This window comes from Pristis pectinata, chromosome 14 (genome assembly GCF_009764475.1).
Source record: "Pristis pectinata isolate sPriPec2 chromosome 14, sPriPec2.1.pri, whole genome shotgun sequence".
NCBI lineage: Eukaryota > Metazoa > Chordata > Chondrichthyes > Rhinopristiformes > Pristidae > Pristis > Pristis pectinata.
In genome coordinates this window covers 19602469-19622598 of record NC_067418.1, presented here as the reverse complement: position 1 = coordinate 19622598, position 20130 = coordinate 19602469, and the positions used below count along the sequence as shown (strand labels likewise).

The window sequence follows — 20130 nt, the reverse complement described above, 5'->3', positions numbered from 1 at the left end:
GTATTAGAACAATTAATTGCTAATAACAGCAGAATAACCTCACAAAATGCCAGTGGAAATAATTCAACAGACAACCCTAGTTCAAAGGCCATCAGCACAAGGTTAAAAGAGCTAGAGATTTTATTTTGTAGGAGGTACAATTGAGGGTTTCAATATCATTTAAAAAAAAGAGGACAGTCAATGTGAAAAGTTTTCTTGAGATTAAGCAGCAGCAAAGGACTAAGAGGCATTTCTCAGAGAATCATGACCACCTGGAAGAGACAGCCAGTTCATTGGATACTTATGGATTTGCTGCCAGTATTCAAATATAATCTGGGCAAGTTCAAACATGTGGAATTAAAAGAAGGGATGTCAGTTTATGCTGAAAGTGATACTGGAGCTTGCAAAATTCTCTTCTGGAGTCAAAGTTGAATTTCCTGGAGTTTTCCTGTGCTATATTAAATGTTTTTAAATGCATAAATTATGATCAGCACTTATATTTTTGCCTTTAAAGTTCAGGGAGATTTTCCCATAATTTGTAGCATTAAGTGAAATAAATACAAATACAATTCTTGGTGAAATATTACGATAAATTAGGCAAAACAAAGGGAAAAAAACACCTATGATAGAACTGAACTTTATAATACATCCTGATCATTCTGTTTCCTGAAATATGGTCAATGGATCATAAAATTATGAAAAGGATTAACAAGTTGGGTGCTAAGAAGCAGGCTGGAGACTCCAAAACCAGTGGTCATGATCTTTGATAAAGTGTTTGGTCACTCAAAACTGAGCTGGAGAAATGCCTTCACTCAGCAGGTTGTGATTGTCTCTGTCTTGAATGTACTGAACAATCAGATGTGACGGGAATAATGGGATTTGGGGATCAGGAGTAAGGGCTTATGACCTACAGGATTGGCCACATTCTTAATGTTGGATAATGTTCTACTCAGTTGGACTTTACCAATGCCACCTGTCCTTCACACAAAAGTGTGTGCAGAAGAACAACTTCAGGTAGAAACTTGTAATCCACTGGTTAAATTACCAGATTTATAATCCAGAGGACTAACTGACACTGACTAACAACCCAGAATGTAGGGTTCAAATTCCACAATGACAGTAGGGGCACAGTGGGGAGTGGTACACAGGAGGAAAGTAGCCGCCCTTGGAGTCCTCCACATTGACTCCAGACTCCACGAAGCCTCACAGGTCAAACAAGGGCCAGGAAACCTCCTTCTGATTACCACCCACTGTTCTCCTTCAGCAGATGAATCAGTGCTTGTCCATACTGAACAATATTTGGGCAAACCTATGAAAGTCAGAATGGTATAAAACAATCACCAAGAGTGGCATTGTGGTGGTGCAGCAGTTAAATTACCATGCAAGTCCTGAAGACCATAGCTGCACCAGGAAGTGAGCAAACCAAAATGAGGGACAAACCTACTTAACCTCATCCTTACCAATCTTTCTATGTAGATGCACATCTTTCTATGTAGATGCAACTGCCCATTGAAGTATTGATGGAAGTGACCATGCCGCAGCCCGAGTCGAGTTGTGCTAGGACTGCAGAACTTCAATCTGATCCACTGATTGTGAGCTTGCACAGCAATGTCTATTGCATGCTATTTAGCATGCATATAGCCTTGAGTTGCAGTTTCACTAGGTAGAAACTATTCATATTTAAGTATGATTAGTGCTGCTCTCAGCATGTGCTTTACTGTCTTTACACCTCCATTGTTTGGACAACACTATAATCATGCTAAATGGGATAAACTCAATATCCAGTTGTGGGCATCCAATTGAGGTGCTGTGCACACCTCATACCCGGACATACCCATCGCTCCAACATTACTATAAAACCAATTGATGGAAACTGTTATTGACAACAATGCTATCAAGTGGCACTACCACCAATAACCAATACCCAGTTTGGATTTTAACAGGAGAACTCAGCTTCAGAACTTGTCATGACCTTGATCAAAACATGTACCAAAAAGATGAATTGCAGAGGCAAGTTGAGACCAACTGCCCTTGACATCAAAGCATCTTGATTAAATTGAAGTCAATGGGCATCAAAGGGAAAAACATCTAGTGGTTAGAGTCATAGTTGCACAAAGAAAGATGGTTGTGCTTGTTGGAAGTCAATCAACCCAAACCCATGACATCACTGCAGGAGTTCATAGGGCAGTATCTCTCAAGGCAGTGTCATAGGTCCAACCATCTTCAGCTGCTTCATTAATGACATTCCTTCATCATAAAGGTCAGAAGTAGGGATGTTTATGGATGATTCCACAATGTTTATTTCCAATTGCAAGTCCTCAGTAAATGAATAGCAAGATCTAATCAACATCCAGGCAAGGGCTGAGTAACATTTGCACAGCAGAAGTGCCAGGCAATGAACATGTCCAACACAAGAATATAGAAGACGTTAAATGGCATTACTATTGTCAATTTAGCCACTATTAACATCCTGAGGGTCATAATTCACCAGAAGCTCAAATGGACCAGCCACATAAATACATGCCTTCAGAGTGTGGATATTCTGAAGCACCTGATACCCCAAGGTCTTCCACCATCGGCAAAGCACAAGTCAGGAACATGTTGGAATTTCTCCACTCTCATGGATGAGTGCAGCCTAACAGCTTTCAAGAAGTACAACATTATCCAGTGCTAACATTGACTGGCTCCCTATCCACCTACCTATACATTAATTCTCCCCAACTTCAGAGCTAAGTGGCTGCAGCTATCATCTACTAAATTCACACCAGTTTCTTGCCTAGACTACTCCAATAGCACCTCCCATACCTATCACCAAGTAGGACAAGGGAAGAAGGTGATTAGGAACACCACCATCTGCAGGTTCCCCTGCAAGTCACACAGCATTCTAATTGGGAATATATTATCAATCCTTCATTGTCACGAAGTCTGAATCCTGGAACTCCCTAACCAACAGCACTGTAGGAATACCTTCAATAGAAGGACTCCAATGGTTCAAGAAGGCAGCTCAGCATCACTTTCCAATAGGAATCTGGGACAGGTAATAAGTGTCAGCCTTGTTAGCAATGCAATAATGCAGAAAATGAAATAATTTTAAAGACAGATAGCCGCCTTCATGGAATTCTCTCAAGTGCCTGCTTGAAAAGGAAATGGTGCATCTTGTCAGATGGTACTCCAAGTACACTGTCAGCCATGTGGCAGAATGCCATAAAACTGGAACATGCAAACAAGCACCAAAACTTATCTTGCTGTTGGTGAAAAGGGCTCTCCCTGACAGATCCTTTATTCACTGCTGGAGTTTCATCATGACCGTATGCTGCCCTTACAATTGCTGCATTGGCAATGAATCTGTCATCCATCACCTTCTGGAATGTGCATTTGCCAAGTAAGTCTGGAAGGAGATGCAGTGGTCACTGTTGAGGTTTATCCCGTACAGCTGCATAACACAGAGTTCACCGTTTTTCTAGCTGCTCCCAGGAGGAAAGACCGAGACAGCAGCAACTAACGAGAGGATTATCAACATAGTGAAAAAAATCCCTCTGGTCTGCCCAAAAGCTGGGCTTCCACTGCAAGTTGCTATCCATTACAGAATGTTGCAGACTGTGACATTCCAAGATGCAGGGCTCCAGGAACGTTTATAATGGATAAATCAATATCATAGTCATATAGTGGAAATCTTGCAAGTAGATGGAATGATGTGACTTATACTGAAAACGGTAACATACAAATGAACCTCATTATGGACCCAGGATCAGAGAATCATACAGCATGGAAACAGGCCCTTTGGCCCACTGGCTCTGAGCTGACCATCAAGCACCCATTTACACTAATCCCATTTTATTCTCCCCCATATTTCCAACAACTCCCCCCAGAGGTTGGTTATGGCGAGAATTAACTCCTGCCTGAGCAAGGACCTGGATCCGCTACAATTTGCCTACCAACAGATCTACAGTTGACGCAGTCTCACTGGCTCTCCACTTTGCTCTGGAGCACCTGACAACTGCAAGACATATGTCAGGCTACTGTTTATCAATTACAGCTCAGCATTCAACATTATCATTCCTCAGTACTAGTCACCAAGCTTCAAAACCTGGGCCTCTGTACCTCTCTCTGCAACTGGATCCTCGACTTCCTTATAGGGAGACCACAGTCAGTGCAGATTGGTATTAACATCTCTGCTTTGCTGACAATCAACACAGGCACACCTCAAGGATGTGTGTTTAGCCCACTGCTCTACTCTCTCTACACTCATGACTGTGTAGCTAAGCACTGCTCAAACGGCATCTATAAATTCACGGATGACACCACTGTTGTTGGTAGAATCTCAGATGATGGTGAGGAGGTGTACAGGAGTGAGAGAGATTGGCTGGTTGAGTCGTGTTGCTCGTACTCAATGTCAGCAAGACCAAGGAAGTGATTGTGGATTTCAGAAAGGGCAAGTTGGGAAAACACACACAGTGCTCATTGAGGGGTCAACGTGGACAAGGTGAGCAGCTTCAAGCTTCTGGGTGTCAACATCTTGGAGGATTTATCCTGGGCCCAACACATTGATGCAATCACGACAGATGCACACCAGTGGCTCCACTTTGTTAGGAGTTTGAGGAGATTTGGTATGTCACCGAAGACTCTTGCAAATTTCTACAGATGTACGGTGGAGAGCATTCTAATTGCATCAGCCTGGTATGGAGGGTCCAATGCACAGCATCGAAAGAAGCTACAGAGGGTTGTAGACTCAGTCAGCTCCATCATGGGCACAACCCGACTCACTATCAAGGACATCTTCAAGAGGTGGCGCCTCAAGAAGACAGCAACCATCATTAGGGACCCTTATCATCTGGGACATGCCCTCTTCTCATTACTACCATGGGGGAGGTGGTACAGGAGAATGAAGACCATACTCAATGATTGAGAAACAGCTTCTTCCCCTCTGGTATCATATTTCTGAATGGTCCACGAACACTACTTCATTATTCCTTTTTATTTCACACTATTTATTTATTTATTTTGGAATTTATAGTAATTTTTATGTCTTTGCACTGTACTGCTGCTGCTGCAAAACTGCACACTAACGTCAACTTCCAGTGGTCAATTAACTACTAATATGCAAGTCTTTGAGATGTCAGAGGAAATCAGCACACCCATAGGAAACCCATGTGATTACAGCGAGAATCTGTGAAATCTGCAGTGGAGGTCATTGGAACTGTGAGGCAGCAGCTCTACTTATGCATCAATGTACCATCCCTATTATTCATTCTAATGAATGAAGTACATTTTTGGAAAAAAGAATTCTAGCCTTCATTTCATGTCTCCAGAAAGCCTTTGACTAACAAAAAAGCACAAGCCAGGAGCTTGAAGTGCAGTTCCAAATTTTAAATAGCTCAGCATCTTTCAGGACAAAGTAACACATAGCCTCACTACTCGCCTGAACATTCAGTCTTTCAAATGACATGACACCTCACACCAAGAAAAGCATGGGCATCAGATGCATGGAACAACACCTGCAATTTCCCATCCATACTTCGAAATATATTACCTTTCCTTTATTATCACAAGCTCCTTAATTAACAGCATAGTGGAAGTTTTTTTTCCATAATGGCATCAGCAGTTCATAATGTAACCCATCATCAACCTCTCAAGGGAGATTAGAAGATAAAATGTTAAATACTAGGTTTGTCAGTGATGCCCATGTACCATGAGAGAATAAGACATTGCTTCAGTTTCTTCTTGTGCTACAGCTGGATTCCAAATTAAGTTCAGCAACAAACCCCTGATAGAAGCACAGGCCTTTAGTAGAGAACTGATAAATTAGTTTTTAAATTTTTTGGGATCACCAAGAAACCAAGGGTGCTACTAAATACAGCTTGAAAAAATTTGTCATGTTCAGAGGTTGGTTTGGTAAGAGTTTCTGGCTCATTGGTATCCCTTTAATGTTTGTGACATGCCCTTCCCAGTTCAAATACATTTGGAGTTTTATAATTAGTTTTAGAAATTTGGCACTTGTCTTTGAATGTGGTGATAGCCATGCCAAACATACATATTTGCTTTATTCCATAAGATATTTTTATACTGAGTTGCTCCATGCTCAAAATATACTTTTACTTTGAAAGAAAATTACAGATGTCGGCATGTTCTTATTTCCATAATAAAATTTTCAGCCAGAAAAAAAAACTTGGTACAAGTAGCAACACATTCAAAAGGTAGAATTACTGGATGATCTGATATAATCCTCAATCAAAGGCAGCAATATGCACACCAGTCCTAGTTCCAGTAACACACCTGGTCCACATTCCTGACCCCAGCTATGGAGCTGTTTCAACTTTAATGAGCTGATAACTATTAGGTACTTTGCAAACAAAACAGAAATTAGCAATCCTCTGTAATAATGGATTACTCATAAAAATTTGTCTTAAATTTACTAATGAACAGATGGAGTTGGTACAAGTCCACAATACTCCAGAAGCTTTTAGAACATAGAACAGTACAGCACAAGAACAGGTCCTTTGGCCCACGACGTGCACCGAACTTTTGTTTTGAAGAGTTATAAGAAACAGATTAAAGATAATTGATGGTCTTCTCAATATGTTAAATAATACACAATGAATGCTTAAACTTCTACAACAATTGCCCCATGCTCTTGGTTCTATGTACTGGTGCTTTCCCAGGAGTGGGGGGAGAGAGAGAGGGGGGAGCGAGGGGAGGGAGAGGGGAGGGAGAGGGGGGGAGAGGGGAGGGAGAGGGGGGGAGAGGGGAGGGAGAGGGGAGGGGAGAGGGGGAGGGAGGAGAGGGGAGGGAGGGAGAGGGGAGGGAGGGAGAGGGGAGGGAGGGAGAGGGGAGGGAGGGAGAGGGGAGGGAGGGAGAGGGGAGGGAGGGAGAGGGGAGGGAGGGAGAGGGGAGGGAGGGAGAGGGGAGGGAGGGAGAGGGGAGGGAGGGAGAGGGGAGGGAGGGAGAGGGGAGGGAGGGAGAGGGGAGGGAGGGAGAGGGGAGGGAGGGAGAGGGGAGGGAGGGAGGGAGGGGGAGAGGGGGGGGAGAGGGGGGGGAGAGGGGGGGGAGAGGAGGGAGGGGGGGAGAGGGAGGGGGGGAGAGGGAGGGGGGGAGAGGGGGGGGGAGGGGGGGGGAGGGGGGGGGAGGGGGGGGGAGAGGGGGGGAGAGGGGGGGAGGGAGGGGGGGAGGGAGGGGGGGAGGGAGGGGGGGAGGGAGGGGGGGAGGGGGAGGGAGGGGGGGAGGGGGAGGGAGGGAGGGGGAGGGGGGGAGGGGGGGAGGGGGGAGGGGGGAGGGGGGGAGGGGGGGGGAGGGGGGGGGGAGGGGGGGGGGAGGGGGGGGGGGGGGAGGGGGGGGGGAGGGGGGGAGGGGGGGAGGGGAGGGAGAGGGGGGGGAGGGAGGGGGGGGAGGGAGGGGGGGAGGGAGGGGGGGAGGGAGGGGGGGGAGGGGGGGGGGGGGGGGGGGGAGGGGGGGGGGGAGGGGGGGGGGGGAGGGGGGGGGAGGGAGGGGGGGGAGGGAGGGGGGGGAGGGGGGGAGGGGGGGAGGGGGGGAGGGGGGGAGGGGGGGGGGGAGGGGGGGAGGGGGGGGATGGAGGGGGGGAGGGGGGGGAGGGGGGAGGGGGGGAGGGGGGAGGGGGGGGAGGGGGGAGGGGGGAGGGGGGGGAGGGGGGAGGGGGGGGAGAGGGGGGGAGAGGGGGGGAGAGGGGGGAGCGGGGAGCGAGGGGGGAGAGGGGGGAGCGGGGAGCGAGGGGGGGAGAGGGGGGAGCGGGGAGCGAGGGGGGGAGAGGGGGGAGCGGGGAGCGAGGGGGGGAGAGGGGGGAGCGGGGAGCGAGGGGGGGAGAGGGGGGAGCGGGGAGCGAGGGGGGGAGAGGGGGAGCGGGGAGCGAGGGGGGGAGAGGGGGGAGCGGGGAGCGAGGGGGGGAGAGGGGGGAGCGGGGAGCGAGGGGGGGAGAGGGGGGAGCGGGGAGCGAGGGGGGGAGAGGGGGGAGCGGGGAGCGAGGGGGGGAGAGGGGGGAGCGGGGAGCGAGGGGGGGAGAGGGGGGAGCGGGGAGCGAGGGGGGGAGAGGGGGGAGCGGGGAGCGAGGGGGGGAGAGGGGGGAGCGGGGAGCGAGGGGGGGAGAGGGGGGAGCGGGGAGCGAGGGGGGGAGAGGGGGGAGCGGGGAGCGAGGGGGGGAGAGGGGGGAGCGGGGAGCGAGGGGGGGAGAGGGGGGAGCGGGGAGCGAGGGGGGGAGAGGGGGGAGCGGGGAGCGAGGGGGGGAGAGGGGGGAGCGGGGAGCGAGGGGGGGAGAGGGGGGAGCGGGGAGCGAGGGGGGGAGAGGGGGGAGCGGGGAGCGAGGGGGGAGAGGGGGGAGCGGGGAGCGAGGGGGGGAGAGGGGGGAGCGGGGAGCGAGGGGGGGAGAGGGGGGAGCGGGGAGCGAGGGGGGGAGAGGGGGGAGCGGGGAGCGAGGGGGGGAGAGGGGGGAGCGGGGAGCGAGGGGGGGAGAGGGGGAGCGGGGGAGCGAGGGGGGGAGAGGGGGGAGCGGGGAGCGAGGGGGGGAGAGGGGGGAGCGGGGAGCGAGGGGGGGAGAGGGGGGAGCGGGGAGCGAGGGGGGGAGAGGGGGGAGCGGGGAGCGAGGGGGGGAGAGGGGGAGCGGGGAGCGAGGGGGGGAGAGGGGGGAGCGGGGAGCGAGGGGGGAGAGGGGGAGCGGGGGAGCGAGGGGGGGAGAGGGGGAGCGGGGAGCGAGGGGGGGAGAGGGGGAGCGGGGAGCGAGGGGGGGAGAGGGGGGAGCGGGGAGCGAGGGGGGGAGAGGGGGGAGCGGGGAGCGAGGGGGGGAGAGGGGGGAGCGGGGAGCGAGGGGGGGAGAGGGGGGAGCGGGGAGCGAGGGGGGGAGAGGGGGAGCGGGGAGCGAGGGGGGAGAGGGGGGAGCGGGGAGCGAGGGGGGGAGAGGGGGGAGCGGGGAGCGAGGGGGGGAGAGGGGGGAGCGAGGGGGGGAGAGGGGGGAGCGGGGAGCGAGGGGGGGAGAGGGGGGAGCGGGGAGCGAGGGGGGGAGAGGGGGGAGCGGGGAGCGAGGGGGGGAGCGGGGAGCGAGGGGGGGAGAGGGGGGAGCGGGGAGCGAGGGGGGGAGAGGGGGGAGCGGGGAGCGAGGGGGGGAGAGGGGGGAGCGGGGAGCGAGGGGGGGAGAGGGGGGAGCGGGGAGCGAGGGGGGGAGAGGGGGGAGCGGGGAGCGAGGGGGGGGGGGGGAGAGGGGGGAGCGAGGGGGGAGCGAGGGGGGAGAGGGGGGAGCGAGGGGGGAGAGGGGGGAGCGAGGGGGGGAGAGGGGGGAGCGAGGGGGGGAGAGGGGGGAGCGAGGGGGGGAGAGGGGGGGAGAGGGGGGAGAGCGAGGGGGGGAGCGAGAGGAGCGGGGAGAGGGAGGAGCGGGTAGCGGGGGCGGGGGGGTTGGTGGACAGACAGTTAGAGGAAAACATCTGGATCTCTGCTTCTCCTCCCCATCCCATCGGAAAAGGGACGTGTCTATATCCAGGATCTGCTGAGTCAATTCCAGTGTCCCACGCTGGGATTTCTCAAAGAACGGATGATGGATGTTCTGCCCAAGGGATCAGAGCCATGGGGTGGAGGCTCAGCACAGCCCCGGTCCCCTGCTGAGGCTGGGTGTGGTTCGCACTGAAAGTCATCCAGGCCATTCGACACATCCGGCCCCCTACTCACCCAAATACTCCTCGGCCGACAGCGAAAACCGGTCGGCACTCATCCTCCCTGCACCTGGTCCAGCAAGAATGCAGAAGCAGAGATCGGGTGCCGGTCTTTACCGAAAGCTCCGCGTACTTGTACACCTTGTTGGCTCCGGTTACCATAACAGCAGCTTCCCAAGCAAGGTGCTGCCGCAAATAGTTACCGTCTCAACCTAGTCGGTGCCGAGCTTTGGTTCCGGGATCAGTGCCGTCTATCCCGGCAGGCACATTGGCTGGAGTTGGACATGAATTCATTGCACTTTGGAACAACGAAAATAAAAAAACTTCTGCAGTGTTTTAAAATGCATCAACTGCAGGGCTTCAGTCCAGGAAAGCATTCGACAAACACAGGAGAATAGAAAGAAAAACACAAAAAGGTAAAAGTGAGGACGAGTGTTTTTTTCAAGCAGAAGAGATGGCAGAGGTGAAGGTTTTAATAAGGAAATTACAGAGAACAGAATTTAGTGGCTGTAATGGTTTAAATTAAAGTTGAAAATAAGTAGAGCTAGCATGGTTTCAGGAACCCAAGGATAATTTTGAATATGCAGGGATGGAGGAAGATGTAAAAGAAAACATGGACAAGGTCACGAGAGACTTAAAAGTGTACATGGAATCAAGTCGTGTCAATTCCAAGGTCACTGTGACTGTTGAAGGCATCTTACATGCTGCGACAGCTATCCTCCTCTTTGGTACGTACATGGCTAATGCTGTTGACCCAGGCCCCAACTGATCCAGTGTGAAGTTTGTTGAGCAAAGTGCTCAAGTGGTGTTCATCTCCTCTCCTGGCATGGTCAGCAGTTGAGAAGCTATTTGATAGTTTGGTTTATAGTTCTTTCTACATACCCTGCAAATCCAAGCAAGCCCAGTTAAAGACATTAGATGCTGATAACCCACCACGGAATAGGCTGTATTAATTTGCATTGGATATAATAGCAGATCTTGAGAGACTAGTGGGCCAAGAGAGACTGGGAGAGGAAATAATTGATGAATTTGTGGGTCTTTGTGTGCCATGTCCAATATTTTCAATTTTTGCTTTAAGAAATATCTCAATCTGACATAGGAACTGTTAAGTCCATTTGGATCCATACTTTTCTTTCCACCTTTGCTATTCTGTATTCTTTGTGAATATTTCAAGAATACCAAACTAATAACTATAAAGTATAACTATAAGATATAACTATAAAGAATTTCAATAATATATAATTTAGCATTTGAGTGTAATTGCTACTGATCAGTCCAAATAAAGATTCACTCTAAGTTCCTTCAAGAGTCATTAATTCTTCAAACACAGTAAACTGTGCACAGTTCCACATAAATTGTGCACTCTGCCCCTCAAGATATTATTTGTGAGCAAATAATCAATTTCCATATGTACCCTGATGCCTGCATTGACCCATTCACTGTCTGAATTGCCACACTGACAAACATCCTCTGTTGCATGTGGAAATTCATCCTTTGGAAAAATGGAAAAGCCAGAACTATTGTCTTCAGTGCATGCTATAAAGTCCCTTTCTTACCCACCAGTTCCACCTCATTCACTGATAGCAAAATGTGACTATCTTTGACAAAGGGTCTTCAACCTGAAATGTTAATGCCGTTTCTCTTTTGACATATGCTCCTGACCTGCTGAGTGTTTCAAGCATCTTCTGTTTATGTTTCAGATTTCCAACGTCAGTAGTTTCCTTTTATTTTCAAGAGACTTTCATCTTGGTGTCAAAAGGAATCCTATCTACCTGCCTATTACTTTCTTATGTGGCTCAATGATGAATTTTGTTTGATTAAACACCCCTAGAGCATCTTAAACAGTTTATTTTATTGAAGTAACATTTTAAGTCCAAGCTGTTGTTGACAATGCATCTGTAAATGTTTAAATATTATAAATTTGTGTTTTGGAATCAACAAAGCGAACAGAATACTAAAATTATAGAAAGGAAATAATTGAGTGCTGATCATGGAAATTTGTCTTCATATTCAGTTAGACTGGAACATAATGTCCAGTTCAGCTCCATCAAACATAACTCAAACACTGAAATGTGGAATAGTACAGAAATGGAGACTGGTGTCAGAGGACTCATTTATAAAAAAAGATAGAAACATGTAGACATTTGATATTGAAAGGAAGTTACTTTGTAGAGGTAGCCAAATTAAGAAATTATATTCTAAAAATTCCCAATTTTACTTAAAATTGAGGTCTGAGAGAATGACAAGGAGCACAATTTCAAATTCACAAAAAACTAAGTTAGGATGACATTACATTCTCCATACGATGACTGACCAACTGTTGAAATTGACTTACAAAAATCCTGGAATTATTTAGGAAATGATTGAATGGAAATCATTATATTTAGTGCATTTTTAGGTGGATTAGTCGGTGCTCTGCTTGATTATATTTCCATGGCTATATTTAGGAAATTGCAGGAAACCCTTCTGCATGAGTTCTCTAATCTGCTACATTGTTGATATTAGATTATGTTGGGAAACATATATAAATGGATAAGCATACATTTGTGTTTTAGACATGTACTTTCAATAGGCTTTGTGGCTTTTTAAATTTTAGTCTACCAACACTTGTGACAAAGAAAATATAAGAAAACATAAAGATTTTGCTTCATTTAAACTAACAATTTCTGCAAAATAAGAACAAATAAAACGATGATCACAGGGAAGAAATAATCACTGTTGAACCTCATACAGGGCAGACTGGCAGATTTATTTCCCTGAAAGACATTAGTGAGCCACGTGTGCTTTCACAACTGTCTGGTAATTTCATGGTAGCTATACCTACCATGTCCTTTTTTAAATGTCAGATTTATTAAATTACCTGAATTAAATTTCCAGATAATATGGTGGGATCAGAACATGTGCCTTCAGATCAGTAATCCAAGCCTCTGGATACACAGGTAGCAATTTAAACACTTGGCAAGCATACTCCCACACTAGCTGACTTTACTAGCAAATGAAACAATATAGCAACAGATCACCTTAGTATCATGCTAACAAATATGTAGTATTATTCAATATAAAAACACACAATAAAAATTCAATTATACGGCACAACAATGTAATACATAATTTTTTGTGATTGTCATTGCTGATTCATGATAACGTTTTCAATCAAAGTATTTAAGCAAATGCCACTGTTTCCTTTATGCATCCTACCATTACTGATATTTCCATTGAATCCAGTTTGTAAATTAGAAAATGTATTTCACATAAATGTAAAGAGTCACACATCCATATTTGTTGATGACACCAAATAGCATAGGTGTGAACAGAAAGTTGATAGATTAAGCTGGTAAGACTATGGTAGGTAAAGATTAATATGGAAAATGTGACGTCATTCACTTGATCATTCAGGATTTAGATAAGACTAGCTTCTAAACTGTGAGAGGTAGAAACTGGAGAGATTAAATGGTACCAGTACAGAAATCATGAAAAAAAGCTACATGTACAAAATAGAATTTAAAAGACTAATGGAGCTGTGAATGTTTTCTCAAGGTGGCTTGATGGCAAAGAGGTGCAAATTGTAATAAGTTCTGTTTTCACCAAATTTAGAGTTTTATGTTCAGGTCTGGGGATTGCACTCCAATAAGAATGTATTGGGCACTTTAATTCTTCAATCCTCTCCAATTCTGACCTATCTGTACTTAGCCTCCTGCACTGTTATAATGAGGCCCAATGTGAGCATGGGGAACAGCAACTCATCTTGTTTCTGCACACATAGGAGCCTTCTGGATTCAATATCAAATTCTACAAATTCAGGTAACTCGCTTTCTCTGTCTGTGTTGGAATTGGCCATTTCTACTATTAGTCATCTTTTAAGGTATCTTTATGAGTCATATGTACATCGAAACACACAGTGAAATGCATCTTTTGCTTAGAGTATTCTGGTGCAGATCGCATGTGTTGCCACACTTCCGGCGCCAACGTAGCATGCCCACAACTTCCTAACTCACACGTCTTTGGAATGTGGGAAGAAACCGGAGCTCCCGGAGGAAACCCACGCAGACGCAGGGAAAACGTACAAACTCCTTACAAATTGTGACCGGAATTGAACCCGGGGCGCTAGCGCTGTAGTAGCATTATGCTAACCACCACACTGCCGTGCCTGCACACATTGCCTCAGTTTTGCATTCTCCATTAATACAGCCTGGCCCACTGGACACATCCTACAGACCTGTGTTTCACAACTTTTTATGTTCTTTTGTTTTTATTCTTGAACTGTCCCCATTAATCTATCAGTGAAATGACCTCGCCAGTTTATCCCTATGGTGACCCTGACCTCACTTTAGCACAGATATTCCTTGTCCTATCCATCCTTCCCAACCTCCTCTGCAACTTTAATTTATTTTTTAGTCTTTCTGAATTCTGATGAAGGGTCTTTAACACAATACGTCAACTTTGTTTTCTTTCCATAGAGGCTGCCTGACTCACTGAGTATTTATCAGCATTTTCTGTTTTTTTTTATTACTTTGGGAACTGTCTCCTTCTTAGCCAGTTGAGGTTAGGTTAATTGAGGATTTCAAATGAGATCAATAACATTTTTGTCAGGACAGGTAGTAGGGAAAAATGTAATTGACAATATTTCTGGACTTGTTCATTTTTCACCCTTTGCTGACAAAAATTAGTGCAGGATTAAAAGTTCCTCTCGTCATTTCTTTGAAGTCATTCTGGAACATTGTAGACATGTCCTTTATGTATGATCAGAAACATGCATAAAATATGACACACAGCTCCTAACCTATTTCTCTATCATCCAGGCACCTTCACCATTACCTTCCCAAATTGCCTGATTGTAATGCTATGCTAAAAGTGATATTGGTTCTGACATGTTCAAAGCAGCGGAACCCCATTTAAGCACTTCTCTCCCTGAGGTTTTAGGCCTCAGTTTTGGTTAATGGCAAAACCATTTTTGCTGATTTACTTGGGGCTCTTTTGCCTTTGGGAAAGTTACAGCACCTCCTGTACAGATATTCCTGTATTGTTACAGCAGGCTCTTGCTTGCGAGCACTGATCCCAATAGGAAGTCATCCTACATCAATAATGACTCTAGTAGGAAAAAATAAAATTACATCCCAAAAAAACTTAGCATTCAAATGTGTGGGACAACATAAATTTGCAATATTTTATAACTGATATCCACTAACACTTGCCTACTTGCAGGAGTGTATGTATATATGTTTAAACATTTTTGAACTCCTTTGCTGTCTATGTTCAAGCCTTTCCTCCCTCAGTCTTTCAACCTAACTTACTAATGCTCAGCCCTTCCATTTCTAGTCTTACCTTTTTTCCCTTCTGAAGTCACACACCCATTCCACTGCCCTATCTCTCCTCAAAAGCATGAGTAAGCTATCAGGGTTGTGCAGGTTTTGCCTCCTCCAGAACTAATTACAGTGCTCAAGAAATCCAGCATGTTCTAACTTCAACAACTCTGCAGACACATCTTCATCTGCACTAAATCAGGATTGGCACTACTTAAGAATTACTTCCGGAGCTTCAAGTTAGACTGCATCTTCTTGGAGTCAAGATCCTTGTGGGTGGTGCTTGTGTAGTCTTTTGTGAGCTTCCAAGGAAGATGCTAGATTGGCTGAACTTGTGAAAGTGTGAATATCTTGTTCTCCCAAAGCTATGCTGGAGGTCTTGGTGGAAGAAGTGGAAGTAAGGGAAAGTCCTCCATCTTATTAAGAAAGCAGAGAGCTCAAGAGTTCAATGTCAGGTGTCTAGCATCAATGATTTGAAAGACTTAAACAACATCATACATGTATTCAAAGTCAGTGAATGCGTAAATATCCTTCCAACTCCATACACCCATTATTCACTTTCCAGGAAACTCTATACACCCATCATTCATCTCCAGGAAACTCCATTGATATGATCTCACACCTAACATGCATATAGTTCACCTCACTCTCAGGTTTAGTTCTGTTGCAAGCCTCCTAGCCATATCTCTCATCTTGCAATATACTGTCAGCTGTTTAATCATATTATGTAAATATGTAGAATGACATTCATTGCCGCACTCCTCTGTCTGTGAGCAATTAGTTTGAACAAAAGCTTTAAAATTGCCTTAAGGTATCTTGGCATCTATCAAACACATCCTTCAGAGTTTTAAAACATCAGTGGAAGGAACCATAAATAACTGCAGCAATGGCAAGAAGAAATGAACCAGTAATATTCCTCTAAGATTTCAATGATCCTTTTAAATACTGCTGGTGAGGTCCTCTTGCTGCTTAATGTGTGAGTTTAATCATTGGCTTCATCTTTGAGCTGCAGAATGGCTGTACTGATGTCAATTTAGTGTGGAATACTGACTAATATCATGTTCTATTTAATCCAGTAGACGAATACATTACCAGAATTAATGCCTGCGTTTTGCTTCCAAAATATCTGTAAGCATGGATTACAGATGCCATTTAGAACTCTATATGGATGGTAGCACCTGGCACAAAGTTTTACAGTCTAGGGAAAATGTTTCTCCATTCTCCAGATTCACAAAATACCAGAACATGGTATTGTTCTATTTTGGATTTCTACTAACTACATATTCCAGTGGATACATTCATGCAAAAGCTAATAGAAAGTCCATGGTCAAGTGCAAGTTTAATGAACTATGTTGTTTGCTGCTGACTGCAAAATCTGTCAGTAGAATAGATAAGTAGATTAAATTATGATTCTTCAAAATATTACCACAAATTGTGCAGTCCAAATAATAAAAGTCATATTTAACTTATTCAGTCACCGTAAACTATGACTCTAATCATTAACTTATATTTAGGCTTGCCTTTTGAGTTGTCATCCTTTTGAGAGGTTGTATCAGCAACCTTAGGAATACCAATTAGTGCAAAGGAATATAGTTTGTAAGGGCTGATGAAACTCCATTTTTATCTATCAAGTTCCACGAATAATAGAGTATTAGTCATTTCAGCTATAGCTGGCTTTATGTCTAATACATCAAAGTTTAGTGGATTCCATTTTTAATGTTTCAATGATAAGTGTAATTGATTTTAAAACTTGACTATGGGAAAAGCATTAAATTTTTTCCATTGACATTGCGCAAGGTCATGAAATGCCACAGCTTCAACAAAAAGAAATGCACTTTTTATAATCTATTGCCAGGAAGATAATTACACATATAAATTGAGTTACTGTCAAAGTAAAGTACCAAAACTGATAAATAAATTATAATTGGAAACCAAAGTGTCCTGAGCAATTCAAATTGTCCAGGTACTAACACATTTTTCATAAAAATATAACTAAAAGAAAGACTAAGATTACCTGCTTTAGTAAAACTTCAGTCTCACAAAGTCATGTTGGCAGAATATGAACAAGATGTATTAATTATAAACCTTTGTTTGCCAGTTGGTCATCAATTTATTTTGGTAGTGCTGTAACATGCCTTTTGCTAAGAAAAGTCATCGAAGTTAAAGGGAATTATTTTTGTTCAGTTATTTTGTTGCAGTAATTTATCTTCCTCAGCACTGTGTAAATTTACTCAGGCAATCATTCAAAAAAAACGCAAGAACAAATAAGCCTGCAATTTCCATGGCTTCTCCTGTTACGTAAGTGTAAGCTTCTTAGAGGTTCGAAAAGGTTCATTCATGGAGCAGAGCAAGTAATATATAACAGGTCAATCAGAAACATCAAAGCACTGTAATTCTATTCTAATCTCCCTGAACACATGTTGACACAGCTGGTTGATAATTTAGTTTTTGGTTTTCTCTACATTAAGTACATTAAACACTAATGAGTGCTTGATTGTTCTCGCATGTTTATGGTTATAGTGAAAAGAAAAATCTTCAGCCCTCATTATTTCAGATGTTCCAATCAAGGCATGCCAGCAAAGTATATCCATTGATGAGTTGTCACGTGAAGAAAGTTTGTATCAAGTATGAAGTCGGCTCTGCATAATTGTTAGTATATCCACCATGAGATCAATGCAGACCTTGTGTCCAAAATATGTAGTTCATATTATTTGCAAAGTTTGTTTTCAAAGTGCTTTGTGCAATCATTTCAGTTTTCAGTTTGGAACTTGCTGCGTCCAAATTATTTCTGTTCCTTCCTCATAAGAACACAAGAAATAGGAGCAGGAATAGGCTATCTGGCCCATTGAGCCTGCTCCGCCATTCAATAAGATCATGGCTGATTTGGCCGTGGACTCAGATCCACCTATCTGTCTTTTCCCCATAACCCTTAATTGCCCAACTATGCAAAAATCTATCTAACTGAGTCTTAAATATATTTAATGAGGTAGCCTCTACTGCTTCCCTGGGCAGAGAATTTCACAGATTTGCTACTCTTTGGGAAAAGCTGTTTCTCCTCATCTCCATCCTAAATCTATTCCCCTGGATCTTGAGGCTATGTCTCCGAGTTCTAATCTCACCTCCCAGTGGAAACAACCTTCCTGCCTCTTATCTTATTTATCCCATTAATAATTGTATATATTTCTATAAGATCCCTTCTCATTCTTCTGAATTCTGGTGAGTATAGTCCCATGCCACTCAATCTCTCCTCATAGGCTAACCCCCTGATCTCCAGAATCAACCTGGTGAACGTCCTCTACACCACCTCCAAAGCCAGTATATTCTTCCTCAAGTAATGAGACCAGAACTGCACGCAGTACTCCAGGTGCAGCCTCACCAGTACTCTGTACATTTGCAGCATAACCTCCCTGTTCTTAAATTCAATCCCTCTAGCAGTGAAGGCCGACATTCCATTTGCCTTCTTGATAACCTGTTGCACCTACAAACCAACCTTTTGCGGTTCATGCACAAGCACTCTCAAGTCCCTCTGCATAACAGCATGCTGCAATCTTTCACTATTTGAATAATAATCTGATCTATTTTTCCTTCCAAAGTGGATGACCTCGCATTTACCAACATTGTACTCCATCTGCCAGACGCCCACTCACTTAACCTATCTATATCTCTCTGCAGACTCTCCGCATCCTCTGCACTATTTGCTTTGCCACTCATTTTAGTGTCATCAACAAACTTAGATACGCTGCACTCAGTCCCGTCTTCCAAATCGTTAATGTATATCATGAACAGTTGGGGGCCCATAAACCTATTTGTTTTATATTTTGTGCTTGTTTACTTTTATAATCTATCTTTCCTTTCCTTATTGCTTGCTTAGTGGTTCTTTGTTGCATTTTAAAGTTTTTCCAATCTTCCAGTTTCCCATTACTCTTGACGACTTTGTATGCATGAGCTTTTAGCTTGATGCCGCCTTTTATTTCCTTAGTTATCCAAGGCTGGCTCTCCCCACCCTTACTGTCCTTGATTTTAACTGGAATGTACAGTACTTTTGTTGAGCACCATGAAAAATCTCTTGAGGAACAGTCTTCCACTGCTCCTCAACTGTCCCACCATACAGCCTGTGTTTCCAGTCTATGCTAGCCAACTCCTGCCTCATCCCATTGTAGTCTGCCTTGTTCAGGCATAATACACTGGTTTTAGATCAACCATTGCACCCTCCATTTGTGTGAGAAATTCAATCATACTATGATCATTCTTTCCAAGAGGATCCCTAACTACAAGATCATTAATTTTACCTGTCTCATTGCACAGGACCAGATTTAAGATAGCATTTTCCCTTGTAGGTTCACTAACATTCTGTTCAAGAAAGCTATCACAAATGCATTCTAATGAAGTCCTCCTCAAGACTGCCTCGACCAATTTGATTATGTTTGATCATTGACTATACTTCAAAAAATAACTCATTGAGTGTGAAATCCTTTATGAAAAGCCAAAATTGCAAAAATTGCTGTATAAATTCAAGTTATTTCTTCCTATGATATCCTGAATACATTGTTAGCCGATGACTATAGTAACAAAAGACAAAAAAATTAATTTCAGAGTTCATGAAATCACTTCCATACTTATTTATAGTAATTTCTATCAATAGTCAGTGCCTCTATTTCATCTTTTCTCAACTTACTCTTTCAGAGATATACTCTCCAATGATAGATAATAATTCTACTTAAGAACTTAAGGTATAGGGACAGGAGTCAGTTACTCAACCCTTCAGGACAGCTCTGACATTTCAACAAGATCATACCTCGTCCTTTACCTTAATTCCACTTATGTACCCAATCCCTTTATCACTTGAATCTAAAAAATGAATCACTCTTACCACTGAATGTAAATAAGTAAGCATCTACACTGATTAAAGACAGTGATTCTGCAGGTTCATAACTCGTGGAGTAAATGTAGACACAGTATATCCTTAAACAGTGACTGATTCCCCCTTCGATAAAGAATCGCCAAGGACCAGAAAGTCATCTAGACCAGCCAAATAAATACTGTGGCTACAAGAGCAGGTTAGAGCCTGGGTATTCTGCAGCAAGTGATTCACCTTCGAACAACCCAAAACCTTTGCACCATTTACAACCCTTAAGTTCAGAATGCAAGTCAGTTTTCTGGGGATGGATGAAACCACATCTGGAGTCCTGTGCATGGTATTCTTTATC

The 20130-nt window shown here is 45.0% G+C and overlaps 1 protein-coding gene across 1 annotated transcript in view; it reads right to left on the bottom strand.

The window, feature by feature from the left end:
* Positions 1-9877, bottom strand: part of cstpp1 (centriolar satellite-associated tubulin polyglutamylase complex regulator 1) — a 210860-nt gene extending 200983 nt beyond the window's left edge. The window contains exon 1 of the mRNA XM_052029624.1: positions 9640-9877. Within this exon, the coding sequence (XP_051885584.1) occupies positions 9640-9682 (43 nt within the window). The 5' untranslated portion in view covers positions 9683-9877. The remainder of the gene's footprint in view (positions 1-9639) is intronic.
* Positions 9878-20130: the final 10253 nt, after the last annotated feature.